General features: G+C 51.6%; 2 protein-coding genes across 2 annotated transcripts; one reads left to right on the forward strand and one right to left on the reverse strand.

The window, feature by feature from the left end:
- Positions 1 to 70: 70 nt before the first annotated feature.
- NOL3 (nucleolar protein 3) lies at positions 71 to 3,473 on the forward strand. The gene is made up of 4 exons (XM_080936796.1): positions 71 to 237; positions 2,416 to 2,716; positions 2,865 to 3,227; positions 3,328 to 3,473. The coding sequence occupies exons 2-4, from the start codon at positions 2,422 to 2,424 to the stop codon at positions 3,333 to 3,335; spliced, it is 666 nt and encodes a 221-aa protein (XP_080792922.1). The 5' UTR covers positions 71 to 237; positions 2,416 to 2,421; the 3' UTR covers positions 3,336 to 3,473.
- Positions 3,474 to 4,919: 1,446 nt separating this feature from the next.
- On the reverse strand, positions 4,920 to 12,204 carry MATCAP1 (microtubule associated tyrosine carboxypeptidase 1; the record flags this gene model as incomplete). Its single annotated transcript, XM_080936668.1, has 7 exons — positions 12,117 to 12,204; positions 8,353 to 8,967; positions 8,126 to 8,269; positions 7,742 to 7,874; positions 6,635 to 6,940; positions 6,447 to 6,544; positions 4,920 to 5,084 (listed from the first exon to the last, which is right to left on the reverse strand). The coding sequence occupies exons 2-7, from the start codon at positions 8,911 to 8,913 to the stop codon at positions 4,920 to 4,922; spliced, it is 1,407 nt and encodes a 468-aa protein (XP_080792794.1). The 5' UTR covers positions 8,914 to 8,967; positions 12,117 to 12,204.
- Between the last annotated feature and the right edge of the window lie 428 nt (positions 12,205 to 12,632).

Consider the following 12,632-nt stretch of genomic DNA (forward strand, 5'->3'; position numbering starts at 1 on the left):
TCCCCCAACCCCATTCCCAGCAGCCCTGGCCGCCCCGCCCCTGTTGCAGCTGCTGTTCGCGTACCCATCCCGCTCGCTCGGCCCTTTCTGCACAGTCATCTGCCCCGGTGAGGCTCAACTCCGGAGTGGGGCCATCCGAAACTCTCCGGACCACAAGCCCGGCTCCACCCAGCAGGGAGGGAAAGGAAACAGATTGGGCAGAATCCCGGGCCTCACTACCACCAGCGGAGCTCTAAGGTCTGTGGGCCCCGCCTTTCCGCAGGATTGAAGCTCTAGGACTGAGTGGAGGGCTCCTGAGTGGGGGGAACCCTTGTGGTCGCGCATGCGCGACCGGCTCCTGCTCCCCCCCCCCGCCCCCGACACACACAACAAATCTCATTCTGCCTGCAAGCTAGAAATCCCAGAAGAGACCAGGACCCCTGTTTCTCCACTTGGGGCTCAGGGTACTATTTAGGCTTGTCCACTGATGCAATGAACAGGGTATAACCAGTGCTCGCCTTAGAGCTGTGATCACCTTAAAGGGAAACAGCTATCATAAAAATAACTTAGGGTACAGAGTGGGAAAGAGGAGGCCAATCCTGCCTCGAAGTCGGGCCAGAATAGGTACTGACATCACCCCTCTTCTCTGTACCCAGTGATGGGAGACAGTCTTGGGAAGCCTCATTGGGTCCATCAGAGATCGTGATTCACACCGTGTAGTGTGAATCCCAGTAAACATAGTAATGAGGACCAAGGCACACAAAAGGAGTGACCAACCTTTGAATTCTCAGGAATTGGGGTAGACATGGGAGTATCTGGGTCTTGAGGGCTGGGTTCGGAGAGTAGAGAGGAGAGACAAGGATCCCAGGCCCAGGGAACAGCATTGGCAAAGCTTGAAGTTCTAGGACCATAGTTCCCGCGGGACTGAATGGTTGGATGGGAACAGCAAAGAACCTGGCTATCCAGAGTGGTGGGAGGGGACTAAAATAGTCAGACTAGGTAGCTTTGATTGATGAATGGGTGTCTGAGGGACAGGTTGGGTGTCTAGGCCAGGCATTCAGCTAGACAAGGAACATTATAGTTTAGGCTAGGGCAAGTCAGATTCCAGTTGTACTGGGTTTCTCTGAACCCATCTCTTCATCCATAAAACTGGAACAATAAATCCAACCCCAGAGTTGTCAAAGTCACACAGTGTTGGAGTAAGGGGAGGGGTGGAGTGTGTGAGAAGTCCTCAGGAGGCAAGCTGCTGCTGGTGGGCTTAAGGGGCAGAACCTATTAGAGATTGATTACAAGTCGTCTGACACAGATGGGACATGAAGGGAGATGGAGGTTGGGGGGGGTACCTGGTCTGTGCTTTAGTGGTCTGGGGGAGAAACGGACACTTAGATATGAGGGATAGGGACCCAAGGTGTGAAGTGCCCAGGAGTGTGAGTACTGAGACATGGGATGCATGAAGTGTGTGTGGGGGGGGGGGGATGTGATCTAATGGAATGGGAAAAGAGCAGAGACATTTCGGGCAGAGGAGGCTTAGAAGGATGCTGTATGAAAGCAAAAGGAATGGCCAGGTTTCTTTGTTCCTTAGTGTCAGGGCCCTTATTGGCTGGGTCAGGACACCGGGATCAGTGAGCAGTAGTCATGATTAAGAACAGTAGCTGATAAAAGACGAGCAGCGTAGATTGACTTATACTTGGTTCCTATGGTTTGGTACAGGCAGCCTCTCAAAATGGATAATCCATGGAGAGGAAGCTAAAAGTTTGGTAAGCATTCTGTAGTGGCTTTTAAGAGCTGGACATTTTAAGGTCAGAGATGGCTGTAAGTGGCCATCAGGGAAACAAGTGGGCCTAATGCCAGGAGGTCTGTCACAATTAAAATTCAGGAGTTCTGCTTAGATAACCCGGAAGAGTCTCAAGAGTGTTGAGGCTTCGGACGGTAGTGAAGGGGAAGAGGCAAGGTTCTGGAATGCCTGGACTTTGGGGGCCTTGGCGCTTCGGGTGCAGACCCCATTGTATGAGCGATCAGGCAGGCTGTCCTGAGTCAAGGTTTGCCGCAGGGTTCAGGAAGGAGGTATGAATCAATCCTAGGGGTTTCTGCCTATTTAGGTAAGAAATTGGGTTTAGAAAAAATAATTCCGTTGGATAAACTAGGTCTCAACTGGTGGCCAACTGTGCTGATGTCTGGGGCTTAGGAGGGAGGTCCTAGCTGAGGAGAACGCTCAGCTGACAGGTAGAGTCTGCAAGAGAAATCCGAGGGGTCAGGACAGAAGCAGCCAAGAGGCTGGAGGATGAGTTCTATGTCCCTGGTCTCTAGGTCTTGTGCTGAGGAACCATCCAGATTCCGATGTCTAGTTGAACTTAGATAAACTCCTCAAAGAGGTCAGTGTAGGAGAACGCAAATTACGCCCCACCCCCTCCACCGCTTCTCTCCTTCTTGATACAGCCCAAAATGGGCAACGTGCAGGAGCGGCCATCGGAGACCATTGACCGGGAACGGAAACGGCTGGTAGAGACATTGCAGGCTGACTCGGGGCTGCTGCTGGACGCGCTGGTGGCCCGGGGCGTCCTCACTGGGCCCGAGTATGAAGCCTTGGATGCGCTGCCTGATGCAGAGCGCAGGGTGCGCCGCCTACTGCTGTTGGTGCAGAGCAAGGGCGAGGCAGCCTGCCAGGAGCTACTGCGCTGTGCCCAGCAAACTGTGCGCATGCCAGACCCCTCCTGGGATTGGCAGCACGTGGGGCCTGGTGAGCACCAAGGGGGTGGAGCCTTGATTAATCGAGGGGTGTGGGTTAGGGGCGGGGCGAAGCAAAGGGTAAGTGGAGGGCAGAGAAAGTCGAGGTAACTACAAAGGGGCGAACTGAACCTCAAGTATTCCACTTCCTTCCTTCCCAGGCTACCGGGACCGCAGCTATGACCCTCCATGCCCAGGCCATTGGACGCCAGAGGCACCCAGTTCAGGGACCACATGTCCTGGGCTGCCCAGGGCTTCAGAGCAAGAGGAGGTCGGAGGTCCTGAGGGCTCTGAGGCAGCGCAGCCTGGAACTCCAGAGGAGCCAGAACCAGAAGCTGAAGCTACTGAAGGGGATGAGCCGGACCTGGAACAAGACATGGATCCAGAACCAGAGGTAGAACCCGAGCTGGAGAATCCAGAACCGGAGGTAGAACCCGAGCCAGAGCCGGAGCCAGAACCGGAGCCAGAACCGGAGCCGGAGCCAGAGCCAGAGCCTGACTTCCAAGAAGGGGATGAGTCTGAAGGTTGTGAGAGCGCCTAAACCCTTGCTTGCGGGCTTGTTAGTTGTGGACTGGGAAGTGGGGGGCTGATCCCCATCCCACTGACCATCATCTTCATCTCTAGATTCCTGAAGGCCTGAATCCTTACCTGTCCAAATCCGATTCAAGCTGGATAAGACCTGGAAACCTGCCAGAGCTTGTCCCAATCAACGCACCAAGATTCCATTTACTGCCAAATGAATAAACTCGGGAGGGTGAGCCTGGACCTGACTCTCTGCGACTCTGGCTCTTTGCTCAAGAACTGAGGGGTGGGCATGGGTTTGAACCCCACTGACCTGAGCAGGCACTCCACTCCCAAAGTAGCCCAAGCTTTTATTTCTGGAGATCTTAGGTTCAGGCTCCCCCACTCCCCTTTTCCCCTCAAGGGCCACATGGGAGCCCAAGTGGGCAACACTTTATGGAAATGACTAGGTTTGGTGTACCAAGCAGGTGAAGATGGATGTCCGTCCACATACAGAGAGAAGTCTTGGAGCTCAGTTCTGGGGGGTGGGGGGGGGGCTCTGAGAGGAAACGAGTAGACAGAAGCCACACACATTATTGTAACTGCTGTTTAATTGTCTGGCCTTCCTCTGAACTGGGGTGTGGGGTCTAACCAGTCACAGACAGATACGAGGAGCTCTGTACATAGCTACTAAGTAATGAACAAGAACTTTCCCAGCTGTGTTTCCAAGCTTCACAGATGGGAGAAGTAAACAAAAAGCCAGGGTTGGGATGTATCTTCCCAGTCTCTCAGGGCTGAATCTGAAATAAAAATGAAAGCCTTGACCAGCTCTGTCCTCCTGGCCTGAACATGAGCTAACAAACCCTAGGGGCCTGCCCTGCAGGTCTGATTGTGGTCGCTCCCAGCCTGTACTAACCACTGCCAGAGACCAGCTGTGAGGCTGTGGTCAAAGACAGGCCCAACCAAGTCTAAGGTGGGGACTGAGGGTGGGGCCAGGTGCTAGACTAATAAGACCTGAAGTCCAATGTGTCTGTGTGTGTGATAAAAAAAAAGGGGGGGGGGTCTAGGAACAAAAGGTACCTTTGCAAAGTTTCCCGCCCCTGCTTGGAACTACTAGGAGCTGCTGCTTCCCAGCCCCACCTGGAGGCATGGAATAAGACATGAAGGCAAACATGGAGCAAAGTGTATGACCATCCAGACAGACAAAACGCTGAAAGGCAAAGCCCAGCCCAGCTGGGTCTTTGAGCCTGAGTGACAGCCAGAAGTCCATGCTCAGGCAAGTCACCTCCGAGGGGACCCCAACTCCCGCCGGCCCCAGTGAGAGGTAGACAGTATGAATGTTGAAGGAGCACCAATCGGCCAGGTGGGAGGTGAGGGTTGGGGGAGGGAAAGAGGGGTACCAGACACCCAAAGCCATCTCATGCAGGAACAAGTTTCTATTCCCAAACCAACCCACATTTCTATTCACACACAGTCCCCTTCCTGTTCCCCCATCTCCCCTGCTCAGGAGTTTATGTGACATGCTGCTGCTAGTTCACAGGCCCCAGAAAGGCTAGCAAAGACAAAAACCTTCTGGCATTGCTTCTCGCCTTCCCAAGATGCTTCTGTCCTCCCAAGTGCCCCCAAGAAACACCTAGGCTATGGAACCACAAAGAACTTCATATTCTGATCTAAGACCTCTGTCAAGAGCTTCTATCTATAACCTTCAGCCAACATCAGTCGGGCAGCAGGCGGCCCAGCTCCGCTTCATCTAGCCGATTGGTAGTCATGATGTGTTCCAGCTGCTGCCGGTAACGTCCCAAGTCCTTCATGAAGTGGGGCACTCTGGTATTATCCAGTACGCCGTGAGGCCGAAGTTGTTCCACGTCTTCATAGGAGACCTATAGGAAGAAAACCAAGCCTCAGGGCCAATCAAAGTGCCTGGCTTTCAAGCCCTAAAGCCATTTCCTCCTGAGACGATGCTTATATTCTTCATTGACTCCTTCAATAGGTACCTTCAAGGCTCTGCCCTGGGTCTTTTCTCTTTCTCCATCTTCAGTGCACATGCACACGATTCTAACAGCAACACAGTTTGCGCCATCCATTCGAATACAGTACAACAAATGATTTGGCATAAATAAACTTACAAGCATAGCAATAACATTTTGGAGGACAGACATGAGTTTGAGAGATAGACAGTAGCAGGGTTTGGGCTTGGGTTACTGTAACCCTAGCAATTCAGGAGGCAAAGGCAGCAAGATGACAGGGTGGGGGCCACACTACACTAATCGGCTGGACCAAGTCTAAAAGCAAAAAAAAAAAAAAAAAAAATCCGAGGGTGAAGAGACAGACTAACTACTGCTCAGCAAGGTGAAAACTGCTATTCTGTAGCTTCTATAAGTTCAATGAATCAGTGCATGGGGGGGGGGACCCTTCCACGTGATAACAGAAGTGCTACTTCCAGAGGGGTGACTGGTACAGAGTGAACCTCAGAGAGGAAACAGTGGCAAAAAGGGGAAAAGGAAGCAAATCCTCTCTGCTGCCATGCATCAGATGGGACCAGGGCACTTGGGATGGCCTGCTAACTGCCCCACTTCCAAGCTCCCAGTCTCCCCCCATCTTTTATCTATGTTGAACAACCCATCCCTCTCCAGCCCGGCTTCTCCCCTCACCTCTAAATAGTATGCAACTGGTACCTGGCTATCTCTCAGGATATCCAACAGGAGACTGCTGAATGTCAGCTGTCTGTCCCCTCATTTCACAGTCACCACAATCAGGTCCAAGAAGGGGAAACTAGGTTCTCATCTCCCCATTCAGGGAGTTCTATTATCTGTTGATTATCGATTTGCAACCGTGGCCACTGCCAGGTTAGGTCTGACCATTATCGGTTCTGTAAGAGTGAGGGAACACCTCCTCCTCTTGCCTAACAATGCCTTTCGATTCCTGCACTTCCCACGGGATATGCAGAAGGAGCCTCCTAAAGGAAATCCATGTCCACCCATTTTCGATAACCCTCCAGCTCCCCCTTTGCTTCTGGTGGTTTGCTTTCCTCAACCTGGTACAAGACTAGGACTTTGGTCATTTCTTGGAATGCTCACCTCTCTTAACGCATATGCACACACATGCAGGCTAGGTGGCACACCTGATCTAGGCTACCAAAACCTGGTTTCTTTTTGTCGGCTTTCCCAAGTATCCAGGCGTTCACCGAACAGGACTCAGAAGGACAACGAAGTTAGAGTTGGTTGAGCCTTTCAGCCTTTTACCTTGCCCAGTGAGGTCAGCAGCTGGAAATCGATCGTCCGCCGGTGCCGCAGGATGCGCAAAATACCATCCAGGTACACCTGGTCCTTGCTGAAGCAGCCTGTGAGAATGATAATCAATAGAGCCTTACCCGAAAGCCACCCTTCGCCTTGCCCCAGTTTGAGCATCCTCCCGACTCCACAGTTCCCACCTGGCTGGGAGGTATCCGTCTGGCCTCGCTTGGCACGGACGCAGTACTCCCAGCGCACACCCTCATCCTGCACGTATTGCGCCAGATCCTGGAAGAGCTGGCGGAAGGACATGCGCGCCGCCTGGTGGATGGTGTAGTAGAGCAGGGCGGCACGCCACAGGAATGGCTGCTTTCGGAACAGCACACTGTGCAGGCTGGCCAGGCCCTCCTCAGTGGGGTTGGCTGGCCGAAGGCCGTACTGCAGTCTGCCTTCAGTGCTGTGCCATGGTTGCCGCGAATTATTCACACCACGCAGGTAGTGGGTGCCTGTGGGGAGGAGGAGGTGGCAGAACTAACTCCAAGAACCTCTAGTAGAGACTTTCAGACCTTCATGCCCCGCCCCCAAATTCACTTCATACAAATCATCCCAAGCCCTACCTAAATTCGTTCTCAGCCAACTCCAGACAATATGAAGCCTTCTTGGTTCGGGGCAAGTTCCTTTCTAGCCATTTTCTCATCTCCTGCACCCCAGTTTATACTGTGTGCCCCAGCGCTCAGAGAGACCAAGCGCATGCCCCCTTGCCCCAACATCCTAATGCCCCAGCCAATCATCTTGACAGCCATGAAAATGCTCCAATCAAAACCACTTCTGGCCCAGAGCAACAAGATTCCTGCCTGGTGAGGACAGAGTAACTACTGTCTTGTGTGTCTGCCTTCCTAACCTGGCCTCTAAACTTTAATCCCTACAACTTCGAGCAATTCCATTCCTAGGATCTAGTCTGCCACCCACCCCGGTGGGCCTGGTAGGCTGGTCTAGTGGAACCCCAGAGGATTCTTTTTGGCCTCTTAGAACCCCTTCATTGTCAAAGGAAATCAGAAAAGAATTGGAGATAGACTCAAAAGGAAAGAAGGTCAGCCCACCGAGTGGGCAGGCATGTTTGCCTAGCCTACTTCTGCCAACGAAAAGGAAGAAATGTCTGCTTAGGGATGAACAAGCCTGACTTCTCCCAGAGGGACAGAAGGGGAAGATAGAAGGGAACTACTGAGACCCCCACACTACCCTCCCACCCCCATCTCTCCACACCGTTCAGTCCTACCCACCCACCCAAATGCCACCCACAGCCTGACCTATCTCGTGCCGCAGCATGCCCTCCAACCAATACTGCCGGGCTCCAGTCAAGTTGATGGCCAGTGTGTGTCGGCTGTTCTCCACCATCATCACTGCCTGGGACAGCAGATCTTCACTTAGCTGCACCACAACCTGCAGGGTGGCAGGGCTCTGAGCCACCGTTTCCAAGCCCCGGCAGCCCGTGTGCAGACAGGCACCCCATGCTATAGGCTGAACACTGCCTAAGATACCCACCCTTCAGTGCCAGCTTCTACTTCCCTGGGACTAGGGCAGGGATATGTCTGGGGAATTAGAGCTGGCCAGATGTGTAGCTGGGCCGATCTGCTAAGTGGACCTGATTTGGGGCACAGAGAAGATGCGTCTTACAGACACGGCAAACTTACCTCGCCAACACAGCCCTCCTTCTGCATGTATCTGCGTACAATGGACCAAATTTGGCACTTGGTCAGCAGCTGGCCCCCGGTGGAAGCCTCAAAGTTTTCATAAGTGCCAAACTTCTCCAGGACAGCCTCAATGATGCCAACTGCCTGTACACAGGGCCAATAGCCATCAGTCAGGCTGGGGTCCTTGGGTAGTCGGGGCCGGGGTGAAATGGGTAGGGGAAACTGACCTGTTGCAGGAACTGCCCAGAGGCCTCCTGGTACTTCTCCAGCACACTCATTGGCATCGGTTCCTGATACTCGAACTGTGGATTGTACGTATAATGAGACTGGAAGAACTTTTCCCGTTCCTGGTCCATGTTAGTTGGCCGCAGGGCCACCAACATACAGGGGCTTTTGTTGCTACCACTGCCTATATCCTTTCGAATCTTAGCAATGTGAGGTAAGGAGGCTGCAGGCCGTAGGGTCCCTCCACCCGGATCACATCGGCGTCCAAGTGGGGCTTTGCCACGCCCCCGCCGGCCAGTACTATTTACGCTGTAGGTGCTCTCGCTGCGCCGCATGTGGCTATGCTGTTCCAAGTGCAACTTTGAGAAGGTCTGCCACATAGTCTGGTGCTGCAGTGCCGGGGGAACTGCCAGAGCCAAGGGCATAGCCAGGGACTGAGGCCAGGGGTACAGGGGTGGCCCATTTCTGTTTGAGGGCTTCAGCTTATGGTGCTGAGATCGGGAGCTGGCAGGTGGGCTGGGGGGTGCCTGTTCATACACCTGGGTCCCCGAGTCCAACACCATTCTCTCCTGAGGGTCACATCCAGCTGTCGTGCCAACTTCCCAGACTGCTGACCTCTAAGGACACAGAACGGCAAGCAGAGACCAGCATGAGTGGATGTGGTCAGACGGGAAAGCCCCCTTCCCATGTTATCCACAGAGCCCAGAGTCTGCTTCCAGGAACCCAAGAAATTCTCCGCCCTCCCCAGTGTCCACTCCTTCCACCAGGTTTACCCTAAAAGTCTGAGGCGGAGCAAAGCAAGAGAACAAATTGTATACATTTTCCTATTTACTAGAATTCTCTCAGATGTTTAGATCTACAGCTAAAACCAAGCCCTTAAGCATGGTTCTAATCTCAGTGTTCAGTACTTACCCAGCCTAGGAGTTGGCAGAATACAGCCTTGGATCCTAGACAGACCACAGGTGAGAGAAGCCCACAGACTGCTTTGTACAGATGGCATCTTCTCGGTCCCACCTCCCTCCCCCTTCACCGAGCCCATTTACCTCTTGCTGCCCATTGGTAATCAAACACTTTGAATAAGTGCCAGTCCCCACATGAAATTCTCTCCCTTTGGTCATCTGTTCAGGACGGAACTAGAATTTGCTTTTGGGAAGCAGAGGAAAACCAGGCCATTCAAACTAGCCCCTGACCTGTCAACTATCTGAGGTATCTTTCCCAGTGGGCATCCGAGGCCAGTCAGAGAACTCACCCCTTACTGTGCCAGGGCTCAGTGTGATCCACTCTCTCCCCAGAGACTGACTGAAGATTCAGCCTCTGAACTCCCTGCCTGTTCAGGAACTCAATTCCAACCTTTCTCCTTGATCTTATATCACCAGGCTTTCTGGTAACTGAATCCTTTCCATCATCAGAAATACATGCTGTTGTTCCTTCAACTTGTCTGCCCACGTCACTGAGTGTTTCTTATTGGTCTCCCTTGTAATATCAACCCCTTAACACAGTAATATCCCAAGACTTGTCAATGGCAACTTCTCTTTTTCATTTATACTCACACCCCCTAGCAGCCTATGATTCCATCCAATTTTGTGGTTTCTTGTTTTGTTTTTTGTTGTTGCTTTTAAAAAAAAGAATTACTTACACTATGTACATGAGTACACTGTATCTGTCTTCAGACACACCAGAAGAGGGCAAAGGATCCCATAACAGATGGTTGTGAGCCACCATGTGGTTGCTGGGATTTGAACGCAGAACCTCTGGAAGAGCAGTCAGTACTCTTAATCACTGAGCCATCTCTTTAGTTCTTGTTTTGTTTTAATGCAGGGGATCAAACCCAGGGCCTTGTACACATTAAGTATGCCCATTGGCCTACATACCTAGCCTTCACTATCACGATTTTCAATAAATCAGTTTAGACTCCTCCCTTTAGGCTGGTATCAACACTTTTCACACATATCTAAATTTGCTTCAGAGTATCCCAATGTAGCCCATGTGGCCTTAAACTCAAACTCTTCCTGCTTCAACCTCTCCAGCCTTGGGTCAGGATTAAGCCAACATGCATGATCTTCAAGATAGCTTTACTATTTAACAGATAGCCCATTGTATAAAAATGTGCCCCCTCCCATAGAATAGCATGGGTCACTTGTCTTCTTAAAAATCAAAAAAAAAAAAAAAAATGCACATGCACACACAGACACACATGCACACAGACACACATGCACATACACAGACACACATGCACACACACACATGAGAGAGAGAGGGGGAGAGAGAAAGAGAGCAAGAAAAAGGGAAGTTGATTGAGTAGGGGGGTGGAGAGGGTCTGGGACAAGTTTGGGGTAAGATTAAAAAACATGATCAGAATACATGGAAGTGTTGTAATAAAAAATTTAAAACCAAAAAAAAAAAAAAAACTGTCAGATGTAGTGGTACATGTCTGTAATTGCAGCACTCAAGGTTGAAACAAGAGAATTGTGAATTCCAGGCCAACCTAGGCTATATAGCAATACCTGCCTTTAAAAAGCCTTAAAAAGAGAAAAAAGAAAGAATAAAAAAAGTCAGTTCTAGGAAATCTCCACAAAAGAACAAGCCTCCTCTCTCTCTGGAACTAAGCTTTTTCTGTAAGCAGTTGTTGCCTCTGAAGTCTACTGCAGTTGTTAATTCTATGCTGTATGGTATCTCTGGCACTTTTATCTGTTTTCTCCTTTCTGTAATTTGCAGCTATGCTTCCAAAACCCAGAAAGTTCCTGATCCAGGACTGTAATCAATAAATGAATGAATCTGAGTCCCTGTAAGAACTGGAATCCTGGAGCTGAAGAGATGGCTCAACAATTCAGAGCACTTGCTGCTCTCCCTAAGGACCCAAACCCAGTTCCTAGTATCCACGCAGGATAACTCACACAACCTATAACTCCAGAAAAAAAAAAAAAAAACCTTAGAATTATTTCTTCCCCAAACTTAGATTCCCTGTCTAGGCTTGATTCTCCTCCTTGGAGTCTTCCTTCACCTTGCCTAGTGATCAGCTGTTTGAAAAACTACTTCTCGTCTCAGATCTCATTCACCCTCAGATTGTATACTTTTCTGCATGTCTACTGATCGCTGTATGAGCCAGTTCTTCTACTTCCCCTTCGTTCATCCACCTACCTCCTCGTAATTACCAGAATTCACCTGTTTATTTCACGTCTCAGGTTCTTCTGCCAAGAATTCTTTTGCCAAGGTGTCCCTGGAGCAACCTCTTAACCATTTTTTAGGGCTCGATTTAGGCCTCACTTTCTCTGGGAAGCCTTCCCGATGTGTAAAGGGTCCCAGGGTCTTGATGGCTTCTTGACAGCCCTAGGCTGTCATGGTTGAAGGCTAGATTCATATTCCCACCGTGCCCTGAACTCCCCGAGGTCAGAGAGGGTCTGATTCACCCTCACGTCCCACGCACTCACTAGTCGCAGAATGAATGAATTCAGGGTGAGGCTGGAGTCCCTGACTGCTGAAGGCGGGGTCTGGTAACAAATGAGAGGGTGTGGCCCACACCAATAAGAACCCCTGGAAAGAGATAACGTGGGAAAACAACCAATAGGAACCGAGAGATCTGGGAGGGCGTGCCCTTAAGACAAATAAAGGGCGTGGGACGGGGTAAAGGGCGTGCCCAAGGAGGGCGGGGCTAGGAGACAATGGATGGGGGAATTCTCTGGTAAATCAAGAAGGGTCAAGTCTTAGTCGTTTTTAGTCTCGGTTTTTGGAGTGGGATAGGGGTTCGGTCCGCGTGCCGCGCCCCCACCTGATCACGCCTCTTTTGCTGTCCGCAGTTCCTGCTCTTCAAAGCCGATCGCTGGCCGCCGAGACCAAGGGAGCCCGCGCCAAAGACACACGCACTCGGGGGCGCGCACGTACACACGAAGACGCACGGGCCACGTCCGTCTCTGCCGTAGGGCGTGCTTAAACTCACTGTGGGCGGAGCCAGGCGTGCGAAGAGGGCGGTATTCACCACCACGGTGCTCCGCTAGATCCGGTCTGGCCCTAGACATCCCCCAGCACAAATTTCCGGGCATCTAAAGTGACAGGCGAGGGCGGTGAAATTATTTACTGCCTGCCCTTAGTGTAATAGGAACTGGGAGTCCGGGGTTCGGGGAACGCAGTCCACAAAGATGGCAGATGTCTGCATAGGCGAGATGCTGCCAGAATACTAGGGTTTCAGCCAGGATTAGGCGTATCACCGTGCATAGCCCCCCCCCCCCCAATTTCACCCCTGCTTTCGACACCGGCGCACCCCAACACATACATTCAGACGTGCGTA

Source organism: Micromys minutus (genome assembly GCF_963924665.1).
Source record: "Micromys minutus genome assembly, chromosome: 24".
Taxonomy (NCBI): Eukaryota; Metazoa; Chordata; class Mammalia; order Rodentia; family Muridae; genus Micromys; species Micromys minutus.